Source organism: Eupeodes corollae, chromosome 1, assembly GCF_945859685.1.
Source record: "Eupeodes corollae chromosome 1, idEupCoro1.1, whole genome shotgun sequence".
Taxonomy (NCBI): Eukaryota; Metazoa; Arthropoda; class Insecta; order Diptera; family Syrphidae; genus Eupeodes; species Eupeodes corollae.
In genome coordinates, this window is record NC_079147.1 from 183,788,787 (window position 1) to 183,813,952 (window position 25,166).

Here is a 25,166-nt window from a genome sequence, read left to right on the forward strand (position 1 = left end):
TTCAGAGCAAGTTAATAAGTCAACACCTGAATTTCTTGAATTATATTGGTATTGTGCCAAAAAACGAACATTTTATTTTGACACGTAAGGTGTTGCCAAGATTGACAAAAAAAATGTTTTGGTTATTTTTGAAATATTCACCAAAGAAAACATTTTTTTCCCAAAAGCAGATCCGGAATGTTTTATCTGACGATTTACTATAAAATTAAATTACAAAATTGACATTTAGATTCCGCTGCGGAATCTATAATCGGTGTGATTGATCTCAAGGGTAGTGCTGAATTTTTAAGAAAATCGAACTATCGCCTTAATTTCAAGTAATTTACTTGTGTTATTCTGTCAACATAAATACGATACTAAATTCAAATCCTCTCTAAACATTGGGACACCCTTTAGCTCTATCAAAATATCAGATAAATTACTGTATATAAATCCGGATAATTCCACTGTTCACTTTAACTCATTATATTTCTAATCAGTTATTTAATCAGCTTAATCAATCTTAAACTTTTAAGCACCACTGTTTACGTGTACACGTACTCGTAGAACTTCAATCAATATAACTTTTATAATCTATAGACAACACTTATACGCACCTTCGTATCTATCAACCGAGTTCCAAATTCTACACCTTTTCCGCTGGCACAAAGAGTATAAATTGACCAACTGCCCACTGGGTTAGTCTACATTAGCTAAGTAATCATCATGTCGCGCACATTAGTAGTTCTGCTACTGCTGTCGAGTCTACTGGCTTTGGCCAGTGCCAGTCGAAATGGCTCTGGTGCTCGAATTCGTTATGATAATCATCGTGTCTATCAAGTTACTGCCAAGAGTTTACAACAATTGGACGTGCTCAAGAATTTGGATGGAACTAATGATAAGTTAGTTTTTCTCGATGACGTTCATGCCATTGGAAGTCCATTGAGTGTTATTGTTGCTCCAGAAATGATGTACGAATTTCTGCAGATGTTGGAGGAAAGTGAAATAGATTACAAATTGATTGAGGAGAATGCACAAAGCAAGTTGGAATCTGAAGAAGAGACAAGCCCTTCCAGTCGTATTTCGGAATACAATTGGGAGAGATATCATGAATTGGACGAAACCTACAGCTGGTTGGAGAGTTTGGTAACAAAGTTCCCAAAACAGGTGCAACTTGTCGAAGCTGGTGAGAGTTATGAGGGACGCAAGATTATGGGAATCAAGATCTCCTACAAGGAAGGTAATAAAGCCGTCTTCCTCGAGGGTGGTATGCATGCTCGTGAATGGATTGGCCCGGCTACTGTCACATACATGACTAACCAATTACTGACCAGCACTGACCCCGATGTAAGATCTATCGCAGAGAATTTTGACTGGTTTGTTATTCCCCATGCAAACCCCGATGGATATGTCTACACTCACACAACAGATCGTGTGTGGCGAAAAACCCGCAAACCCTATGGCAAGTGCTACGGAGCTGATCCCAACAGGAACTGGGACTTCCACTGGAATGAAGTCGGCTCAAGCAACAATCCCTGCTCTGACACCTATGCCGGACCTGAGGCCTTCTCCGAAATTGAGACCAAATCTCTGTCAGAGTACATCACTTCGGTGAAAGATAATCTTATGTTGTACATTTCATATCATTCCTACTCCCAGTTGTTGCTCTTCCCCTATGGACATACAAGTGAACATCCTAGCAACTATGACGATCTTAAGAGGATCTACGATGTTGCAGTGGATGCCATTTCCAGACGTTATGGAACCAAGTACACTGGCGGTAATATCTACGATGCCATTTATCCAGCAGCAGGTGCTAGTTTGGATTGGGCTTATGGCAGTTTGGGTGTCAATTTGACATATTGTTATGAACTGCGACCATCCAGCACAAATCTTTGGTATGGTTTCCGATTGCCAGCTAATCAGATCATTCCTACAGCCGAAGAGACTTTGGATTCCTTAGTGGCGATGGTCAAGGAAGCATCTATTAGTGGATAAATTATATTTTGTGATAATAATACGAGTAGTAATTTTTGTTAAGTGAATAAAATTGTTTTAAATTTTGAAGAAGTGTTAATGAGAATGTTGTTTTTTTTGTATTAAGAATAATAATTTCGACAGCTGTCATAGTTAAATGTCATTTAGTAGAGGTGGGCAAATTCAAGCGATCTGAGGTGCCGTTTATGATGATGATACGTGATGGATGCCTCTTTTCATTTTACATATGACACCTATTTTCTTGTATTGTGATACACTTCTCTTTGATATGAATCAAGGTCTGAGGCCGAGCGTACAGTATTATGAGAAAGAGATGCTATGCTCGAAAAGATTCGAGATGCGATAATTAGATGGGACAAAGTGCGTACAATAGAAGCGGTTGTGTTGCTTGATTGTTTTGTGTCGAAAAAATATATTTTATTTAGTTAAAAATGTACATTTGAAGCTGTTAAGTGGAAGAAAAAGTTTGAAAACTCACAAAGTTTACCTGATGAAAAAAGAACTTGGAGAATTCGATTCCATCATCTTTACTTTCAATTAAGAAATGATAGAATAAAATAAACTATTCCAGTTTGGTTTAAAATTTGAAGGCCTTCGAAAACTGTTGATACTTAGCTAGTTTCGTTACATAAAACATAAGACATTTTCTTTTTAATTGGGGCAACCAAAATAATTACGAAATTTCGCCAAACAACACAAGCGTTGAAAGACTTTGTTTTTTTTTTCTTTTTCGAAACAAACACTTTTAGCACAAACTTGACTGTAAAGGTGACAAATACAGTTTTTATGCGAGAACTTTTCTTCAGACTCGCAAAAGGATAAAATTAAATGAACAATTTTTTTTCGACACTTAAGGGCCTGTAGCAAAATTGAACTTAAGTACATTCAACAGATTTAAAATTAAGTATCTAATAATAATAAGTAAAGTTAATAGTCGACTCTTGATAAAGTTGCTGAACATTTATTAACAAATTACAATTTGCAGAAATCGGTTCAAACTGTCTACGAGTATATAGCGAATGATGAGAATCAATAGCCAAGAGTGCTCTAGCTCTTATAAAGAAATTAATGGAGCATACAGATAGAAATGGTAAATCAAACTGCCAGCAAAAATGTCAAGAATAAATATGACATATAAATTCAACGAAATTAATATGTTAATTAAATTTTAATTTCGAATCAAATATAACATACAATTCTTTTAAGCATTCAACAACCTTAAGGGAAATTAAAATTATTTAATGAATAGCTTGGAATTATATTGAACAAAGTTTAATTGTAGGCCATACAAACACTCTTGTCAACATTTAACAACAAATAATTTGACTTGAACCAATTGACAAAATATTGATATCATTTTCAAGCTAAAGACATTAATTTTAATTATAAATCTGAGGAAAAAAAACTATATATAATCCGCATTCATAAGGCAATTAGAATTTTAAAGGACGTTCGGAAAATCATTAATAAAAAGTATGAATAATAGAGGACCTAAATGACTACCTTTTGGAACATTAGAAATTACCTTAACTCTTTTTTGAGAAAAAGTCACCAATCTTAACGTATTGTATTCGACCAAGTAAATATAAAGAAAAACATTTAAGTCATTACAAACCGTTTGCTTGAATTAGCTCTTGACCAAAGTCAGTGTAAATCACATAAACTTGTTACCGACTATCCAGAGAATTTATGCAAAAAATTTTGAATTCTAATAGATTAGATTTTAATTGGTACATTTTACTTTATAATGGATTTAACAAGGCTATCTTAAAGCTTTGGAACAACATATGGTTTCGTTATTGGTCTTTAGTTCGTTCCGATTTTCCGATAATAGAGACTTTCCACTCATTCAAGAAAAACCATTGGAAGTAAATGCATTAAATATCTGTAATAGAGGTACAGAATGAAAACTTGCACAATACAACATAAATATTCAATGGAAAATAAAGAGGAACAATACAATTTTGTTATTGACCAAGCTTTATATTTAATAAGTTGCAATATGCAGCAAAAAAAAGATGACCTAGTACTTGTCTCCGTGAGGAGTTTGAAAATCTTCGTAAAGAAAAGACCAACATTAAATGAAAAAAGAAAAAAAGGAGGCTTTAACATATTGACAGAAAGTCTCGACGAGCGAACATCATACACAGAAAAAAAAAGGAGTTGTCATATTAACAATCGTCGATAGTCAACTTGGAATTTGGACATATTGTCGCATTAACTACCAAAATAGTCAATATGACTATTTTTATTATAAAAAATTGACTACTGGAGAGTAGTCAATACAATAACTTTGGTAGTCAATATGACTACCAAAATTGACTATCGAGAATTGTTATATTGACTATCCAACAGTCAAATTAGATTACGGTTTTAAGAATAAATTTTCATATTGAGTACCGCAATTGTCACATTGAATACCGCAGTTATCATATTGAGTACTACCGCAATTGTCATATTGAATACCACAGTTGCCATTTTGACTGCAGCTGATGTCAACATGACAACTGTAATTTCAATTTCCTTTAACCAAAGTTGTCATATTGACTACTGCAGTTGTCACATTGACTACCAAATTGTAAAAAAATTTCAGATCCCAAAATTGGCAACCGAAAATTGTTCTATTGACTATCACGGTTATCGGCTTAAAATTGACTACCAAATAGTCATATTGACTACCAAATTAGTCTATAGCATGACTTTTTTCGTTCTGTGTAGTCAAAGAGTTGCAAAGCATAAGCTCAAAACTAGCTGTGGATGAATTCAGTGTGGTATGTTCCCGAGAGCTTAAGACAAAGCACTTGTAAAATCTCGACACCTAAAAACAAAAAAGTTATAGTCCTTTGTAGTTCTTGTAAATAATATTAAAAAAGCTTAATGGTTCTTCCATTTCTATCACAAAAGATTACATTTTAGATGAAAGGGAGAAGCTTTTTGGCCTATGTACGTCAGGTGGGCAGAAACATTTCCAATGTAGATAAAAATGTGAAGATTTGCTTTAAGGAGAACTAATATATATCAATGATAAATCCTTCAACTGGAGCAACGGAAGCTTAGAAACCAAACAACATATAAATGAAGTAATAACATAGAGATGATGGGCCCTGCCAGTAATCTAATTTAGAGTGGACTTTAAGATTTGGGAAAAATTAAAAAATATTTTAAAGATTACAAATAATACACCTTAAATGTTAAGTCCAATCTTAGACTTCCCATTGAAAGTAATTGTAATAAGTCGGATTTGTCGAATTGAAAATTTTTACATTTATCGACATTTCAAGGTCCCTAGAGTCAAAATAAAAGATTTTTAGAAAGATGTCTGTGCGTTCGTGTGTACGTCTGTACGTCTGTACATTCTCGACGTTTCTTTCGTCGTCCATTTTGTTGATAATAATGCCGAAAAATGCAAAAAGGACTCTCAAGAAAATTTCGTTTGTTTTTATTTTACTATAGTAGTTTAAAAAAGGTGAAAATGTTGGTTATCCCTAAATATCTCACGAACCAATGACGTTAGAGACTTGAATTAAATTTGATATAATATGTATACATCGTAACGTGATACCAAACAAGCATATTTTTGAAAAAAAATCCATGGAACATTTTTTTTATAAATCAAAAAAACTGAAAAAAAAAATTGTCACCTCGAAAATTGTACGAATAAAAATTAATGTTATCTTCAAAAACATTTTGTGCAACGAAAAATAACGTTTTTGACATCTAGTAAAATTTTGAGAAAATTGAATTGATAGCTTTTTACAGAAAATAAAAACCAAAAAAAAATAATAAAAGTTAGTAAAAATTGATTTTCGACTCAAATAACTTTTCAATACTTTGAGACATTGGCTTTCAACTAATTTTATTTTATAAAAAATATTGTTATCAACATTCAGTAATTTTTTTATAAAAATCGTAAAGTCCGTTTTTTTCACAAAAAATTAAAATCTACAAAAAGAAAGTTCGCAAAAGTGGTAAAAATTGGGTTTCACTTCTAGATATCTCGTGAATAATAGAAGACATTGACTTTAAATTTATTTAATTCATCTAATTTGTATTTGTTTAAATTAGAAATACAAATTTTTAGAAAATTCTACTAAAATTGGTAAAAATTGGTTAACGACTAAAAAACTCATTCCCAAAAAAAGATTTTGAAATCAAACTATTTCATCATATGCAAAATATTGTTAATTATTTTTAATTTTTTAGAATAGTTTAACTGATAACTTTTTAAATAAAACACGAAAACCAACAAACCTTTTAAACAAGACAAAGCGACAGACTGGGTGGGAAGTTATCAGTGTGTGTCGCATCCCAACTTCTTTTCTTCTTTTGATTTAAAATCATAAATGGTTTGCTGTTAAAAGTCGACTTTAATATCTAGGTCATAGCATGTATTGTTTATTATTAATAGTCCATAGCATATAGGTCAATTTCACACGAATTTTAACTTCAACATTAAATTTTATTATTGGTAAGGCCCGCTGACTTTGTAAGACCCTTAGTGCAGAAAGCTAATCTCCCATACATCGACCAACTCTAAATGACTCTGATGCTGTTTCTTCGCCTTGGAACTCAAGTTATCATTAGCAACAAAATGTCCGTGAGTTGGTAGAGTATAAAATAGCGAATTTAAAAAGTAAGCTTCATTTTTGTAGTTCTTTACATATACAAATAAGTTTCATATTTTCTCTGTCCATCCAAAGCCAATAACTATAATTTTAAATTAAATCATTTTTATGGTAATTTTTCTTTATCTCTTAAATTTAATGTACAAAATGCATACTTTACCCATGGCGATATTTGAATTGTCAAACACGTACCCAGTAATTTCAAAAAGTTTAATGAGTTTTTAAATGGCATGAGATTTGAATCCATTTGCATGGCAGATGATTTTAATGCGCGCAATGCTAATGGTCAATTTATCTATGGAAGTTTATTGAAAGGTCTACTTTTTGTTTCTTATCGGAGAAAATCAAAAAGATAATATAGAAGATGCGATAGGGAGAACATTTTTGGAATTTTCAAAAGTTCGGTGGTGTTATTTTAAATGGAAGAGTATCTGGGGATTGAGTTTTTCTCCACCTTTCTTACTTGTCACTTGATTAAAAGCTAAATTGGTTTTCCAGCATGGCTTTAAAGTACAATGGCAGACTTGTCTGTCTATATAATTGTGAGTAAATTCAGACAAACGAATCCATTGAAGAGAAATTAAGTAAGCTTATTAAGAAAATAAAGACAACTGCTTGTGTATTTAGCTACAGGAAAACATTTGTATCTAAACAAAAGTGGTTTGATTTCAAATGTTAAGGTAGAAGGAAACAAATTTGTAAACTACTTCGCTTATTTCGGTTGCATTAAAGCATTTATAAAAAAAATATATTTTACATTTGGATTGTAATACATACAGTTATGCAAGAGTAAAAATGCTTCACAAGCAGGAAAATATTAAAAATTGAACAATGTTAAAAATCTAAGTGATTAGTGAAAACTGGTAAACAATTTGAAACAGGTCCCTTAAAAAAAGGAAGTAAGCTGTAGATTGTTGATTTTCATAACCATTTTTAATCTTTATTTTTACCATCTGAATGTGAGGACATTTCTTGGGTCATGTTAGAGACAATACACCCTTTCCTTGATTAATTTATTGCAAAACGCTTAACTTAATAAGGCGCCTAACACGGATAAAATCAGTTTTGAGTTCTATAGCAACACCCCATCATGTTTCCTAAAAGAAGTTCTAATTCCGCTTAACACATTTTTTTAATAGGTAAAATATCAAGGTCTTTTTAACGTTTAAAAAAAAGGTAATCCAGATAATTGTTGTAACTATAGAAGGCTCTTGCTTTTGAATACAATCTATAGAAAATTCACGAGACAAATCTTAAGTAGGAGAAAAGGGTGGATTGACGAAAATGACATCCTATGTGAGATTTAAGCTGGTTTCCGATTAAGTTGCTCCACAATCGACAACATATTCAATTTAATTAGCATCTTCCATTTACATATGCTCTTCTTTAAGTTGTCCTGTTTAGGTTTGTCCACAAAAATAATAACCATTTTACAACTGCTACAGAAACAACCTCTAGGGTTTTGGACAACATCCCGTTTTCTGATTCCTTGGAAGTTAATGTCGGTGTAAAGTAAAGGTATTAACCTGAGGCCTATCTTATTTAGTCTCTGCCTTACCGATTTACTTTAGTATTTACCAGGAGGTGTCCGTTTCGTCGATGTGGTTGTGTAATCCTAATACGCCGATGACGATGGAAAACAATCGTCCATGAAATATTTTAGGTTTCTTATTGTATTAACTTAGGTCAAAAACTTAATAAATAGAAATTAACTTGTCTAATACACACTGGAATAGCTTTGTTAATGCATTAGTAAATAAAGAACCAGTTAATCATATTGCGGATGCTAAAGGCTCTCAGTTTCATGATGTTTATCCTCTTCTTAACTTCCATTATAAGGCCTTAAGGCGGAACTTACATCGGGAAATCTTTTAGTTCTGTCAATAATAATTTACTTGTATAAGAACTCAAATATGGCAGCAAATTCTTGTCGTAAGTTTACTTTATGATACCCTTTAGCTCTATCAGATATATTATCAAATGCTCTATAAATCCGTTAAATCTACTGTCCTCTTGATAGACTATTTACTTTTAATTTATCTGTAACTTTTAAACACCACTGTTTATTTATACGTTCATATGTAAATAACTTTTTTATATATTGACAACACTTTTAGGTACGCACCTTTTTTATCCATAAACCTATTTTCAAATACTCGACTTCTGCTATCCGTTCGTTCTACCGGCTCATGAAGAGTATAAATTGTTCAACTGCCCAATGGGTTCGTCTGCATTAGATAAGTAACCGTCATGTCGCGCACATTAGTAGTTCTGCTACTCCTTTGGAGTATTTTGGCCTTGGCCAGTTCCAGTGACGATGGCTCTGGTCTTCAAATTCGTTATGACAATCATCGTGTCTATCAAGTTACTGCCAAGAGCTTAAAACAATTGAACGTGCTCAAGAATTTGGACGGTGCCAGTGATAAATTAGTGTTTCTTGATGAAGTTCATGCCATTGGACGTCCATTGAGTGTTATTGTTGCTCCAGAAATGATGTACGAATTTCTGCAGATGTTGGATGAAAGTGAAATAGATTACAAATTGATTGAGGAAAATGCACAAAGCAAGTTGGAATCTGAAGAAGAGACAAGCCCTTCCAGTCGTATTACGGAATACAATTGGGAGAGATATCATGAATTGGACGAAACCTACAGCTGGTTGGAGAGTTTGGTAACAAAGTTCCCAAAACAGGTGAAGCTCGTCGAAGCTGGTGACAGTTATGAGGGACGGAAGATTATGGGAGTCAAGATATCCTACAAGGAAGGTAACAAGGCCGTCTTTCTAGAGGCTGGTATGCATGCTCGTGAATGGATCGGACCAGCTACAGTCACACATATGACCAACCAATTACTGACCAGCACTGACCCCGATGTAAGATTTATCGCAGAGAATTTTGACTGGTTTGTAATTCCCCATGCGAATCCCGATGGATATGTCTATTCTCACACCAGAAACCGTTTGTGGAGAAAAACTCGCACCCCATATGGCAATTGCTACGGAGCTGATCCCAACAGGAACTGGGACTTCCACTGGAATGAGGTCGGCACAAGTAGCAATCCCTGCTCGGGAACTTATGCCGGACCTGAGCCCTTCTCCGAAATTGAGACCAGATCCCTGTCAGAGTACATCACTTCCGTGAAAGATAATCTTATGTTGTACATTTCATACCATTCCTACTCCCAGTTGTTGCTCTTCCCTTATGGGCACACAAGTGAACATCCTAGCAACTATGACGATCTCAAGAGGATCTACGATGTTGCAGTGGATGCCATTTCCAGACGTTATGGAACCAAGTACACTGGCGGTAATATCTACGATGCCATTTATCCAGCAGCAGGTGCTAGTTTGGATTGGGCTTATGGCAGTTTGGGTGTCAATTTGACATATTGTTATGAACTCCGACCATCCAGCAACAATGCTTGGTATGGTTTTAGATTGCCAGCTAAACAGATCATTCCTACGGCCGAAGAGACTTTGGATTCTTTAGTGGCGATGGTCAAGGAAGCAGCTTCTAGTGGATAAATTATTTTGTGATAATATTATGCATATCGAATATCTTTTTTATAAATTAAATAAAATTGTTTTAAATTTTGAAGGAATAAAATTTATGTTGACACCTGTCAAACTTGAATGTGTACAACAAACATTTCCGTTCATGAACTTAAAGATGACGATTGATTTTATAACTTGCTTACAATATTATTAATCAACTAAAATCCATTTCTTATCTATACGCATTATTGAATTGGGCAAATGAATTGAAATACAGGGTTTTCCAAAAACAGTTTTTGTTTTCAATTGTTATCTTTTTTCAGTTGACAATTAAAAACAAAAAAATTAAAATTTACTAGAAAAGAATTTCGTGAAGCTACATAAGTGATTTAAAGAAATGGTACCGTTTGCGTTGTCAAAGAACAACTGAATATATTTCTACTGAAGCATATAGTTTCGATATTTATAAGTAGGCATTCCAACTACGACATTATATGTATTATGCATCAAAGCAAACCTTTTGAGTTAAATTAACACAAGATGACAAATAAGATATTCACTTCACTTAAGGGCTTAAAAGTTCCTTAAAAATCCTATCAATTTGGACTGTAGCAAAAAAAATTGTCTTTGGCAAGTTTATTTCTTATTCGAAACATACGAAGCAAATAGTTTGTTGATAAATTTTATTCAACAGAAATATCATCGAAATTAACTTTGAAGGTTAAAAATATTGATAAGTCATAATTAATCATAAAAACGATTATCAATATAAAAGAAACTAATGTGTTTTATTGATATCTGTTTGAAAATCTTAATTGCGAAACCTCACTTCAATCTGAAGTTTTTAATAAAATTATTTAAATAAATATGTCGTCACTTTAAAATCCATCCATCTTGATCTCTTGCGCGTTAACTTATACACAAACCACCAGTGCTGCCAATTAAACTTGTTTTCAGTCAGAATCAATGTATTGGGCTGTCAAAGCGACATCGATGTCAGAAAAAAAGCCAGATTTGACTTTAAATTGACATTTAAAATCAGCAACATCGTTACGAACATGAAATAGAATAATGAGAGTTAGTCAATTCATTCAACTCATTTGTCAAATAAAAGTTGTAATTTTTGACATTATCGATTTATGTAATATTAATTTTACAAATCACTAGAACCTTCTCAACAACAAAAGTAGATAAGTACCTAACAGGTTTCCATCTTGTTGTAAGAACAAAATATCATAGAAGCAACGTGTCGCTGCTAACTGCCACCATACCGGATGGAGAGTTCACGATATCATATTTTTATAATGTGAAAGCCCCTTGAAATGTATTGAGAGTGCCTGTTAAATTATCACTGACGTTTAGGATCAGATAAATGTTATCTTATTCTTGAAGTACTTAATAAACTTTGATCAAATACAGTTTTGGAAAGAATTATTATCTATAAATGCCATGTTAAATACACAATCTTTGAAAATCATCACTTCAATTTAAACCAAAATCAATTTATAAGCTAATATGTATCTACAAACAATTATTTTATTTATCAAACTTATACAAATTTAAGATAAATAAATAAAGAGTGATTCGTAAGAATGTTTGATTTATAAGAGTTTGGAATTCAGGAAGAATATGTCATGTTAAAAATTGAAATAACGCGATCGATTACTTTTGACGTTAACATTCTGAGTTAATTTAATGTTAAAGACATGGACCAAGGATTTCACCAGCCTTTAAAACAAGCCATACCGTTGGTTTAAATGGATGTCGGGTTGCACATCAATGACCAATTCATTCGTTGTGGCTTTAACTACTATTCTTGTACAAATTTAACATTGTTTGATCTTATCGAGATCATCAACTAAAATACGCCGAGTTGAGAAAGCACTTTTCTTGACAAGGATTACTCTTGTGAGTTCCTCGGAAGAGGCAGTTCGGGTGAAAAAAAAACTTTAGATGGTAGAAGCAGGGATTTAACTTAAGACTTCTGGCATGAATGAAATATGCACTGACGATCACTCCACAGGCAAGAGTGGTTTCAGTAGGCCAATTATATACACCGTAATTCCTCGATTTACACAAAAAGCATTTTCGTATTACAGCTGAACAATTTGCAGACTTTGGTGTGTGGTGAGTCTTTCCATGATAACTATCCAAACGATATTGAACAAAAATAACTTAGTAGTTCAATAGGAGTCTGCCGAAAGAATCCCACTGAAAATGAAACCTCCGCTTTTGGAATAGTTTGCTGACAGCAGATTCCTGCCTCTCGAAATTTTGACAGAAAGTCTGTAGCAAACCTCTTCTGAACTAAATAATTTTTGGTTCGAATCAGTGCATTTTATGAAAAGAAATTCTGTCTGAAATAAAGCACATAACGCCTAGTGCTTTTTTGTGTAAAAAGTTCTTGAGACACTCACGGTCGACGTCGTCGTAACCTGAGCACAGAATATAATGTTTTTGCCTTAATCGTTATTGCGTGCGAGACCCAAGTCACTAACAACAACTTAGCAACAGGTTTAATAGCTTGGAATTTTTTAATTGGATCTTTTTTCTCTGAAAATCAGGTCACATGGATTTGTATAAGACATTTGGTTCATACAGAATCTTTTCCCAAATAGTCTTTACAGGACATTTTGGCGATGTCAATTGAAAGCCTCGAAGTTGATTGTACCCCCCTTTTTTTGGTTCATCGTGAAGGACTTATTATGACTGATATCATCTAAGCAATGTCAGCCAGAAACTATCAACAAGGTCTTGGAAAGTTGGAATTAAAAAATTCGGTACTGGAAAGCCATCCGAGGCAGCCACTTGGAAGACGTTGTTTAATAAAAATGTTTGTTCTTGAACTAAACATACATATATGGACAAAATTTAATTTTCTAAATTTGATGGCAATTTCATAAAGACAAAGGGTAGTTACGCACTGATGTTAATCACTGGATACTCTAAAGATTTTTTAAGATTACTGTTTGTTAAATAAACTGTGAAATTTTGTATGAGAAATGATTTACACAAATTGGTTACAATTCTACAATAATTTCGGTTGAAAAAATTATCCAAATTTTTTTAGCAAACTTAAGCAAACGTCATTGTGATTTTTAACTAAAAAAATGTTGAAATTGAAAATTAAATATATGTACTTACTTGTTTTGCTCGTTTATAATAGTTTGCTATGTAACTTGAATTATTTATATTTTTATTTATGTGATTATTATCTTTGAATATCTTAAACACAAAGGACGTGTTTTTCATCAAAAATTTCACTTTTGTTACAGAAAATTCACAACCCACTATTTTACCGAAAAGTTCTAAAATTAGTAATCATTAAGACGAATTTTTTAGGGATGTTTGAATATTAAATTTTCTACCAGTTTATAAATGAAGTTGATTTGATGTTTAACGAATAGTTGATTCAATATAATATACTTCGCCAAAGCCCGACTTTACGATATTTTACGATATCATGTATCATAAAGTACGACCTAAGAGTTTGCAAAACGTAAGTTAGCTTCAAACCACGGATGTTGAGAAGAAAGTTTACTCAAGTTTGCTTACATTTGTTTTATCTATTTCTTTTATGTTCTTATAGAATGATGCTATGCACGGATTTTGAAATAAAACAAACAACATTGCAATGACAATACAGTTGTCAGCTATCAAAGCGCGATGAAATAGAAATTATAAATTTTTCGAGCGTTGAGCTCCTTCTTACGATATTTACGATCTAAAAAATAACTCTTTAACATTCCTTTTTGAAATGTCAAAATGACTTTATTCCTGCTTTTATATACTCATATAAACAAGTTTTAGCTAACTTCGCTTCTAATACTCCTGTTGTAAGGCGTTGTAAAGTCGGACTTACTTCAATCCATCCATAACAAAGTTAATAAATAAGACTCTTTTTTCTTAAAAGTTAGTTATAAGGAATATGTTTTCAACCTCTTATAATCCTGAATACTCACTTTTCATTCTCTTTTTAAATGTCAAGTGGAAAAGAAATACAATTATAAGATGTTAAATACGTCAACTTGAAAAAGTCTATTGTGACTACCTTCATTATTGCATTGCATTAATAATGGAATTTTGATTTTAATTTCAGATAAGAAAAAACATTTAATTTATAATTGTTTATTCTGCCTTAAAAGTAAAATTTTAACTGACAGCATTTTTCAAATAATTTTAAATCATTATACCAATTGAGATAAATCCGAGAATCACAGTTTGAGAAGCCGAATTTATTTATTAGCAAGTACTATCACCATTTCAAAAAGCTCATACACAAACCATGCACCATAAATATTCACTATATATTGTGAATCGGTCACATTTACCTTTTTAAGCAATTAGTTAAAAATAATTTCTTACAGATTCGAATTCCAGGAGAAATATCACCCTCAACTTGCTGCCGATAACGTAACCGAATTGGCTGATAAATTACTTGCCTTTGGTGGATTACTTTTATATCCTTTTGATTCATATTCTACCGTTAATCAAGAACTTCAAAATCTTAATGATTTATTAGTTTATAAATATGGCAATGGAACATATCCAACACGAAATATTATTCGTCGTTTAGCACCAAAATGTGATGATATAATAAAACGTTGTGTACTAAAAGGAAAAGTTTTGAAATGCAGTGAAGTTTTCTTCTTGAGGACAACAACATCTGGAGTTTGTTGTTTATTTAATTATAGACGAGTTAGTTATACTGATGACAAGTAAGTCTATAAACTGTAAAATGCCTAACAATATGTCAATACTGTTCTGTAAGTTGTCATCACTTTGTGTGACGTTTGTTTGTTTGACGTTTTATCAATTTATCTCGCTATCATTGATTGTTTGTTGGTTTCTATTTCCAAAAATTAAGTGTGATGGAAATGAAATGTGCCGACTTTAAATTAACATAAAATAAAGTCAACCAGAACATTGAACAAATTGACAGCTGTTTGTCAAAAATAGTCTTTATTTTTTATGTAGAGAACTCCACGAGCGCGAAGTAAGAGCTTACAATAAGAGTAGCAAAATCCATTTTGACGCTTCGGGGTACCTCAACTCACTACAGTTGGTTCTTCAAGACAATCCTGATGACTACACTTTGAAAGAATACCCTTCCGATGTCTTTAGGGTAAGTAGCTAAGCTATGTTTACAATCTTTGGCTCCGTGGAACAAGTCCTTATTAATCAATATATCATTTTTTCTTATAGGTTCTACTGTTTTATCCAGAAAACTATCCTGATACCGAGATCGGAAGTGTAATCCGTACCTTAGTCGCATACAATGAGGAAACAGAAATTTCAATTCAGCCTGAAATTCTTGAAGGTTCCGATAGAATGAGACAATTTTCGGCAAAAATGAGACATTGTTATTTCTTAGAAGAGGGACAACAGTTATTGCAACAGTAAATAAATAACATTTCCAATTTGACACTTTGGACTTTTGATTTTTGTTTGTAACTTTCCAATTTCAGAAAATTTTACTCCTTTAGTGAATGCATTTTAAATTGTAGAACTATCAGTGTTGTAAATCATTGTGGCTGTGTTGTGCCAGTTTTGCCAGGATTCATAGGAGGGGTACCTTACTGCGTTCTTATAGATGTACCATGTATAGCATTATGGAAGTCCATCTGGTGGCAATGGAATGCATTTGATTATGTCTCCGAGAAAAGACAACCACAACCAACTTTGGAACTATGTAAACATTGTCTGCCAAGTTGTGATGTAGTAAGCTACAAAGCGAATGTTAACTCAAGACCACTGAATATTCCACCAAATGGAGCTAATTTTTCAGCAGGCTTACTGTAAGTTCTAACATTCAAAATTATTTGTATATGTCATAGCGAAAGAACTGTTCGTTTATATCCATTATTTATATCGATTTTATAGGAATGGTTTGTCCCCAACGAAACCGACAACAGCAATCAGATTTTTCTATCAATCGGCGTTTTCACAAGTCAAAACACATGACATAAGCGGTGATTGGGTTGTACTTTTGGGTAAATATAATAAAGTGACAGGTTGATGTTTTTTTTATGTAAACTAGTTTCACAAAAGTCAAATAAGAATTGACATTTGTTATTCGTTGCAAAAAAGGTCTGTTCATTTTTTCTGGATTTCTGTCAATTTAATTTTGGTATTGAATGAATTTGTTACGACTTTGGACCAAACTGTAATATCGTTGGTTATGACTTTTGTGACGAATTAACACATTTTAACTAACTTGTACGAGTATTTTGCCTTAAAAAGTTTTCAAAAATATCTGTTTAATTTTCACAGGTCGATATGGAGGAATCTGTTCTGTGATGTATGGATTTAGTATTGTTGCCATTATTGAACTTTTATACTTTGTCACTGGAAAATGGTTTGCTTTATGGTGGAAAGCAATTGTTCAATGCTACAGAAATCGTCAGTTGCGAAAAGTTGCAAGTGCAAAACATCAAGACCTCTATTGGAATGAATTGAAACCAAAAGGAGCTTTTGCGATGAGAGAAAAGCTAAATGATTTTTAATATTATGTCAATGAAATACAAATTCCAACAAATACTCGTATCTATATAACCAAGTTCATACACTTTTAAAATAGAATGCACTCGAAATGTCAATGTTAAACTCTGACATTAGTAATTAATTATTTAGCACTGAGCTTATAACGGTTGTTTTTTGACGGGTGGTTTTCAATATGGCAATACTTTTTTTGGAATTGGTCTTTTTGACAGCTGTCACTTAATTTATACTCAGTTTAGTTTGCCATAATATTCTTAAATACACTTGAATACTTTGAATACACTGCATGTCAAATTATTATTAGTATGAGAAGAAAAATAGATCCGGATATTCTAAGCTTTTCTGAGTAATCATAAAACCACAAAAGCCAGAGCTATTATAATGCACACCGAATGAGCTACATATATCGTTAAAGAACACGTCATAAAAGTCAATTACTTTCAGGAACGGGCTTTATTTTTATTACGTGGTCATATTGTCCCATGGTAATTAATAACAGTCTTTTTATTTGAAACTGAAGCCATGATTGTTAAATAGCAATAAGCTTTTCAATATTTTCACTTAGCAACAGAATAGAATAATTCTGTTTTGATTCAATCACAGAATTTGTGTAATCAATATCGAAATTATTTGCTATGTATTCAATTTGATCTAAGCAAGAACAAAACAATTTTTATAAAAAATAAAATAATAAATAATAACATAAATACAAAAATGAGTAATAAAGAAATCTTTGGTCTTCATCGAATAACAAAAAAGCATTTAAAAAATTTGTGCAAAAAGCATAAACTCTATCAAACTCCTCATTTAAATGAACAACTTTATCTTCATTTTCAAGGTAAATTTACACATTTGAAATCTTGTTCTATGAAAACTCTAAATTTTTTAATTTTGGTAAAGGATTTCAATCGATTGAAAACCTCGAAGAATACACTGGTCTCAAGTGCCTTTGGCTTGAAAGTAATGCCATTTCTGAGATTCAAGGCCTCGAATGCCAATCGGAACTCAAGTGTCTATTTCTGCAAAATAATTTGATTAGGAAAATTGAAAATCTTCAATACTGCTCTCTGCTGGATACTCTGAATCTTTCAAGTAATCATATTACAAAAATTGAAAATTGTTGCAGTAATATTTTGCCAATGCTGTCGAGTTTGAATTTGTCAAAGAATTATTTAACAAATTTTGATGCAATACAAGAATTGGTTAATTGCAACCATTTATGCTCGTTGGATTTATCACATAATCGTATCGATGATATTCTAGTTGTGAAGGTAAGAAAATAAGTTAAAAACACGTAGATTTGGTTGGATTTTTTTAAAAAAAAAGGAAACATATTTTTTAGGTTTTTGCAAAAATGCCTCAGTTAAGAGTATTGGTCCTACAGGGCAATCCTGTGGTAAGCAAAGTTCCACAATACAGAAAAACATTGATACTGGAATGTGTGAGTCTTGAGTGAAAAAATAACTAACCCCATCAGCTTATTTACAATTTGTTTTTAGAAAAATCTTACCTATTTGGACAGTCGACCAGTGTTTCCAAAAGATCGAGCTTGTGCTGAAGCTTGGTAAGTTTATCATATTCGATATTTTTTTGAAGCCCTTTCTATTAATTTTCATTTTTATCATCAACTTAAATTGCTATTACCTGCGTTTTATTATTTTAGGAAACGAGGTGGCTATGAAGAAGAACGGAAAGAGAGTGATAGATGGGCAAAACTAGATCGCAAAAAAATTCGAGATAGTGTCAATGGTAAGATTTATATTGTTGTATTTTTCACTTATCAAAGAGGCAATATCGCTTGGAATTCACAGCTACCCTTCGGCTTCGTCAAAAGCATGGGAAGGATGTTCAACTTTTAGAATCATCTGACGATGAAAATGACAACAAGGTGATGGAAATACCAGAAAATGATAAAAAATTGGATTTGGAATTAACTGGAGTAAATGCAAAAGCTAGAAACGATACGACGGAATTATTTGATAGTTCTTCATCGACTTCGTTCGATGATACGTCCGAAGAAGAACAAGCAAAATCAGACACAAATGGAGATGAAAATATAATTGTTCACGAAGCTAGAAACGACACGACTGAATTGTCTGATAATTCTTCACAAGAAGAACGCATTCAAATAGATAAAAATGGAGATGAATATAGAAACGTTGATGAAGATGAGGACAAACTCAAACCTGAACATATTATTGAAGACATCACAGAAACAGTTTTTTCTGAAAAACATGAAAACATTATGATACACAGGAAAGAACCTGATTTTGAGATATTAAAAAATGTGCCAGACTTGGAAGATACTAAAATTAAGGAGGAAATCATTAATATTATTTATGATGATAGTCCTTGCAGAATTGAAAATGATGACCTGCTTCAAGAAGCTACTGAAATTATAGAGAAAAATGATTTATCACTATCAACCTCTGACATTTCGACTTCTGGAATTTGTGATGCTGATATTGAAGTTGAAGAAGAAGATCTTCTTCAAAACTCAATAAAAAATAAAAACGGAAATGATATTTTACCGTCATCTTTGGTTTCCTCAGATTGCAATGAAGCAACCGAAGCTTTTTCTTCCCCATCTTCTTCAAACAGTTCAATTTCTGATGAAATTAGTGATAGTGAAAATAAAAATAAAATAATTTTGAATGAAGAATCCAAACTTAAAGATACAAAATTGGGACTTCGAAATGCAGACAGAGAAGAAGATCAAATAGAGAATAGACAATTGAATGAAGAATCCAAACTTAAAGATACAAAATTGGGACTTCGAAATGTAGATAGAGAAGAAGATCAAATAGACAATATCCAAAGTAGAATTGAGAATCAACTATTTCTTCAGAAGTCACTTGAAGACAACAATGAAAACAATTCTTCATTTTTGTCATTGTCAACTTCTAGTTTTTCAGATCAGAATGAGACAACAAAAAGTCTTTCTTCTTCATCTTCCTCGGGGTCATCATCTTCCTCGGAGTCATCATCTTCCTCGGAGTCATCATCTTCCTCGGAGTCGTCATCTTCTGGCGATAGTTCTTCCAACGTAAGTGGAAAAGATTTGGATGAAAATGGTGAAGATATGACAGATCTTCGAAGCAAAATAAATGAATCTTCAAGAGCAACAAATGATCATAGCTCGTCTTCTGTAATTCCTTCAATCCCTACTGAACATCAAACACCTGAAGTTTTAGATAACACTGAAGCAAGACTAAAGAACATATTTACAATGATTCTTACAGATGAAGATTCCGATGGTGATTTAGATTCAGTATCTTCTGGAACTTTAAAACAAAAAAACAAAACTCAGCAAGTATCTGATAACAACATGTCATCGGAATATCAAACTACTGAAAACCTAGTCGAAGACGAGTTCAATCAAGAACTAAGCATTGAAGAAAAAACAACAGATTCTATTTGGAATGATAGACTTTGGAATTTAGAAGATACAATTGCTGCAAAATGGCTTGAAAATTTCTTGTCAAATGAATGTAAAAATGAAAATTCTTTAGCTAAGGAGATTGTCGAAGAAATAGAGAATAATGATAGCTGTTTAGCTCTTTACGATTCTTCAGAGTGGTTAGAGCAGCACTACGGTGAAGAATTACAGGTTGATCTTTCAGAACAAATGGCTGAAGAATTTCAAGAAATCAAGGGAAATAACGATTCCAAGGGAATTATAGAAGAAACATCCGATAATTCAGAGTGGTTGAAATTTTCAGGAGAAGAACCTGTAGAATTTTTGTATTCCAATGAAAAATTATTTGAACAAAGGAAAGACGAAGAAAAATCTTCGAATACAGAATTCGATCAAATGTATTTAGATTGGTTAAAATTCACGGAAGAAGCTGTAGTAGAATCTTCAGATTTGAATAAAGATATATCAGGAAAGATAGAAGATAAAAAGCAAAACTCGGATGTGTTCGAAGAAGAAAGGTCTTCAAAAGCTCAAATAGGAGATTTAAACATGGCATTAAAAGACAAAGAATCTCCAGCTCAGAATATTGAGCAACGAAATCCTACCAACCTTCAGGATATACAACTCGTTGGAAAGGACTTAAAAGGTGATGATGACAACAATTCTCAAAATACCTTATTTACAAAAAATGATAAACTTACAGAACTAATTGAGGAAGAAATAGATACTGGTGGAAATATTGCTGAAGATGATTTGGTAGATAATAATTTCGATCCTTTAAGCTTGTTGGGAAGAAATTCAGCCCCGGCAAGAATTGAAATGTCAAAAGAAAATTTGACTGCAAATGAAGATGGCAAGGAAAAACAAGAAATTTTGAAACTAAATGAAGAACGAAAAGTCGTTGACGATGTTTTGGAAGCACCAACTTTTAAATATCAGACTGATGCTTCAAAACTTGAAGTAATAATTGAGAAGGACATAGATACTGGAAGAAATATTGCTGAAGATGGGTTAGTAGAAAATACTGTCGATTCTAAAAGCTGGTGGGAAACCAATTTAGCACTGGCAAATATTGAAATGTCGGAAGCAAATTCCACTGCAAATGAAGATAACGAGGGAAAAACAGAAATTTTGGAACATAACGAAGAAAGAAAATTCTTTGAAGATTTTTTGGAATCACCAACTCCAAAAGATCAGGCAGATGCTTCAAATTTTCTTGTGGAAATTTTGAACGAAATAAATAATACTGCAGATGAAGCACCAACTGAGGTTGAACAAGACTTATCAACAAACCAAATTCTAGAAAAATCTTTGATTATTGAAGAAGAAGAAAATACAAATTTTGAAATCGAGACTTCTAGTTCTAGTTCTGCATCGTCAATTCAACAAACCACTTCGATTTCAACTCTTCGTGAAGTTCTGACATCATTCAATAAAGTCGCCGAAACTGTAAGTTCTCGGAATCATACAAAATCTGAACTTCTTAAAGAACTTGTAGCCAATCCATTGACAAAGACCTTTTCGGGTCAATCTGGTGACCAAATAAATCGTGAATTCGAAGAACTGCAACATCATAGACGGGAACAGCTCTCGAATCTTGTTGACTATGTATACGCCCAAAGGGAAAAGTACGATGACACTTTGGAGGTAGTCAATGGACGTTTGATGGTTGTCAAACGGTTAACAGGTGCTCTGGAAGAGCTCCCACCTCCACCATCACGGTCATCACAATGGTCAGGATCCACAAAGTACATTAGTTGCGGTGTAAGTACCACTCCAATAAGCTGCAACGACGACAATGACAACGTCAGTGACAACGACGAAGAGGACGACAAGGATGATGAGTATGGGACAGCATTGTCATCAGAGGACAAAGATAACGATGATGGCGATGAGGCAGAGGCAGAGGCAGATACAGAGGAAAATGACATCGAGCAGCATGCAAGTGATACGAAAATAAAGACCATACCTTACTGTAACTCCTCTGATGTAAGTTATTGTGCAAATGAATCAGTTTCATTGTCATCGACAGGTTCGTCAACTGGACTCGAGCACAAGCAGCAGGAGGAGCAGGATAATAACCATCATCACTCGGACGATGTTGATGTTAATGATGATGATAACTCCCAACAGAGAGCAGAATCAGTATCATCAGGAAGATTGCATAACGAAATTGATTCTGAGGTTTTGCCAGAATCCAGTAAATGGCTGGAAAAGGAGGTAACACCACTCGTAGAATCAGCAGGTCCAGCTGATTATAAACTATCAATTCAAGAAGGAGATGCAATAGAGGAAGGAGTGGCAGGAGCATCGGGGAGACAAACAAGTTGTGAATATCAAGTAGAATTGAAGGATTCTATTCAATCGTTTGTGGACTTTGGGAAGCAGGCTACTACTCTAGAGGATGTTTCATTGATTTTTAAAAATCCCGAATCGGAAGAATAGAGGAGTTTAATTTATTGAATTTATAATTTTGTTTGTATGTCTGTTTTTTTTTTCGAGTTATTGAAAATAAACATTTTGATTGCAATTTCTTTGGGTTTGATACATTTTTGTTTGGTGTTTGAATTTCACTAGACATCACAAAAGGAGGTACAAATTCGTCTGCAAATTAAAAAATTCTCTATTGAAATTCAGATTAGTTGACTGCGACTTTAAAATCGTTTACTCAAATTTTCGGTCGTGATTCCCGTCTTAGAAGGATGGCAATTCCACGGTGCTGTGTTCTCAACCTTGGGCATAGTTTATACAACATTATGGCGTATCAAACCGACTCAAGAATCGCAGCCGATAGAACATTTAAAGCTACATACATACGTTTTCCCGGTAGGCAAGGGTTGCAAAACCCTTCAGTATTATAGATATGAGCGACATCTACTGGGTACGACGACATTATCAAGTTTATACTTTTTTGGTTTAAATTTTGCATATAAAACCTTCAACATTACATTGAGGCTACGGACGTAAGAAAATTGATCTATGGTAATGAAATGTGTCTTTTAGGGGTATGTTATTTTGAAATGGAATACAAAATTATATATTTTTTTATTAAATTTCCGTTAAAGCTACTTTTTTCGAATCTAGAGTTGGAATTTTCGTATATCGGCAATAAAGCTGCGTTTTGGGATTGTCGGCTTAGACTAGCGAGTTTTTTTTTAGATCCGTCTTGTTAAAACCATGGTTGTTCAATTAATGAAAACAAAAGTCAGTGGCTCTAAGGCGATCACAATTGACTGTAACGTTCTTAACAGCAAAGTTATTTAAAGAAGTAGTGCTGCCAAAAATGTTGTATATGTCGAAAATACTATACATAAATGCACTGTCAAAAAAGTGTTAAGAAACGGCAAGCCAGACAATTTGTTCACATTCATTTACATAGAACAATAATGGTTTACGAGCTGATGGCTAATTTTGGGGTGAAAGGAAAAACGGTTGTTATATAAAAATTCAGGTAGTCTTAGTAAAGGTTATAACAGAAACGTTAGGCTTACAGCACTTAGTGGCCACGTTTCCTAGATAGAGCGCATACGGAGAGGAACAACTTCAAATCCATTGGATCTTCAGGTTTACGATGCGCTGATTTCAAATGTGGCTTCGACAGACGTATTTATATGTAGATGGCGTCGACGGAGGTATGTATATATGTAGATGGCCGTATTTATCTTGCAGAGGTCGCTGAAAACGCTGGCGAATTTAGATATTTGAGAAACCACTTGAGATTAGTCTCATCCTAAAACCTTCGACATGACGGACATGGCAACATTGCCCAGCCATACGCGATTGAAATCACTGGTTTTTAAAGCAAATCAACAGATGTAACCCTATTATCAAAGGCTCTTGTATACCAAAGTATAAATATGTTTAAAGCAAATAAGATTGCAACCAACTGAACAGCTTGCGAGCTCGTATTTTTAAATTAAATTTATAGTCGAAGTGATATTGACATCTGCGATGTAATAACCGAGTGTTATTGGTAATTTTTTTAAATGATTTTTGAAGGCGACCAATTGCAGTATGCATTCTTTTTAAGTTCAAGTATCAGAAGCCTTTATACAAAACCAAAGTCAAGAATGTTTCATAGTTTTGTCTCAATTGTATTGTGGAGGTAATTTCTTGAAATGTATGAAAGTTAAAAAGGCCTTTAATCCTGATTATAAAATTGTAACTGACAGGTTTTTAAATGAAACCAATTGCTTATAATCGCTATTTATTTTGTATTTTAACAATACAATTGTAGAGGTAATGTCTTAAAATCTTTGCCAATACAAAGGGTTTGGCAAATTACATTTCGACTTTCAAGCGTCGAAGTTAAGACAAACTTTAAAAAACCTCAACACAAATATTTTAAATACTGACACGATATTCACTTCGTTTCACATGAATATGGACACGTTTTTTTTTTTTTTTTTTTATTTGCGGATATTTCTTAAACTCTTAGGTTTTTTGGAAAAATCCAAATGTGGAATGAATGAGGTATGAATTAAATTAAAATTGCAAAACATTTTGGATTAAGTTAATAAATACAAGTTTTACGGCGGTTTTTCCGAAAAAGGTCATAAAAAGTACTTGTTTTGTTTTTTTTGTTGCACATCGATAGGGACAAGATCTAAATGTATTTATTAGCGTGTTTTTAATCAGATAAAAGGATACTCTGATACGAGTATTAATTTGATAGAATCAAGAAGTAGAGGTTAGAGATAAGGGTGTAACCAAGGAGAAAATAGGTCAAATTCTCTCGGTAAAATCATCCGTTTTATAGCCAGCAAAACTAGAAGAAGTTCAAATGTTGTATACAATTACCTCAAGGATACAGAGAGGTGTGGAAAAAACAACAAAGTGGGAGTCAAGATACGCACATCATTTCTGAAAAAGCTGCTTCAAATTCAAGGCTTTCTTTTAATAAATTCAAGGCAGAAGCTGGCATAAATTCTAGCAGATCGACTGTTGCTCGACTGATACCATATATGATACCAAAAATGAGGAAAAAAAGAAAAAAATGCTGTACGCAAGAGCAAACGCTTTAATTTTGCAAAAAACCACATCAGGTGGAATCAAACTTGGCATACCGTCGTCTTTTCCGATGAAAACAAAATTAATTTGGACGGACTTGATGGATATAGATAGCTGTTAATTTCATGATTTAAGAAAGAAAA

General features: G+C 33.1%; 4 protein-coding genes across 6 annotated transcripts in view; all 4 read left to right on the top strand.

The window, feature by feature from the left end:
* The window catches only part of LOC129942208 (ras suppressor protein 1), a 190,967-nt gene that overhangs the window by 146,773 nt on the left and 19,028 nt on the right, over positions 1–25,166 (top strand). The gene's annotated exons all lie outside the window — the stretch shown is intronic.
* Positions 671–10,236, top strand: LOC129947614 (uncharacterized). The gene is made up of 2 exons (XM_056058247.1): positions 671–1,975; positions 8,845–10,236. The coding sequence occupies exons 1-2, from the start codon at positions 706–708 to the stop codon at positions 10,122–10,124; spliced, it is 2,550 nt and encodes an 849-aa protein (XP_055914222.1). The 5' UTR covers positions 671–705; the 3' UTR covers positions 10,125–10,236.
* Positions 13,558–16,600, top strand: LOC129947625 (sodium channel protein Nach). Its single transcript, XM_056058260.1, has 7 exons — positions 13,558–13,593; positions 14,475–14,812; positions 15,072–15,219; positions 15,300–15,493; positions 15,563–15,892; positions 15,978–16,087; positions 16,368–16,600. Exons 1-7 carry the CDS (start codon positions 13,558–13,560, stop codon positions 16,598–16,600), a joined length of 1,389 nt encoding a protein of 462 aa, XP_055914235.1.
* LOC129942198 (dynein axonemal assembly factor 1 homolog) lies at positions 16,662–22,543 on the top strand. 3 transcript variants are annotated; one of them, XM_056051051.1, is made up of 7 exons: positions 16,662–17,433; positions 17,496–17,866; positions 17,938–18,036; positions 18,095–18,159; positions 18,259–18,344; positions 18,407–21,988; positions 22,046–22,543. In XM_056051051.1, the coding sequence occupies exons 1-7, from the start codon at positions 17,310–17,312 to the stop codon at positions 22,456–22,458; spliced, it is 4,740 nt and encodes a 1,579-aa protein (XP_055907026.1). In that variant the 5' UTR covers positions 16,662–17,309; the 3' UTR covers positions 22,459–22,543. The 3 variants fall into 3 exon arrangements, with proteins under 3 accessions (XP_055907026.1, XP_055907025.1, XP_055907024.1); XM_056051050.1 differs by having other exon boundaries at positions 16,663–17,433; positions 18,407–20,659; positions 20,717–22,543; XM_056051049.1 differs by having other exon boundaries at positions 16,663–17,433; positions 18,407–22,543.

Bases quoted from the DNA above. Each gene is read 5' to 3' on its own strand.
- LOC129947614 (XM_056058247.1), top strand. From the start codon at position 706: ATGTCGCGCACATTAGTAGTTCTGCTACTGCTGTCGAGTCTACTGGCT. The intron at 1,976-8,844 runs AAATTATATTTT...GCATTAGATAAG, and splicing joins GGAAGCATCTATTAGTGGAT to TAACCGTCATGTCGCGCACA.
- LOC129947625 (XM_056058260.1), top strand. From the start codon at position 13,558: ATGTATCATAAAGTACGACCTAAGAGTTTGCAAAAC. The intron at 15,220-15,299 runs GTAAGTAGCTAA...TTTTTCTTATAG, and splicing joins ACCCTTCCGATGTCTTTAGG to GTTCTACTGTTTTATCCAGA. The intron at 16,088-16,367 runs GTAAATATAATA...TAATTTTCACAG, and splicing joins TGATTGGGTTGTACTTTTGG to GTCGATATGGAGGAATCTGT.
- LOC129942198 (XM_056051049.1), top strand. From the start codon at position 17,310: ATGAGTAATAAAGAAATCTTTGGTCTTCATCGAATAACAAAAAAGCAT. The intron at 17,867-17,937 runs GTAAGAAAATAA...CATATTTTTTAG, and splicing joins ATGATATTCTAGTTGTGAAG to GTTTTTGCAAAAATGCCTCA. The intron at 18,160-18,258 runs GTAAGTTTATCA...TTATTATTTTAG, and splicing joins CGAGCTTGTGCTGAAGCTTG to GAAACGAGGTGGCTATGAAG.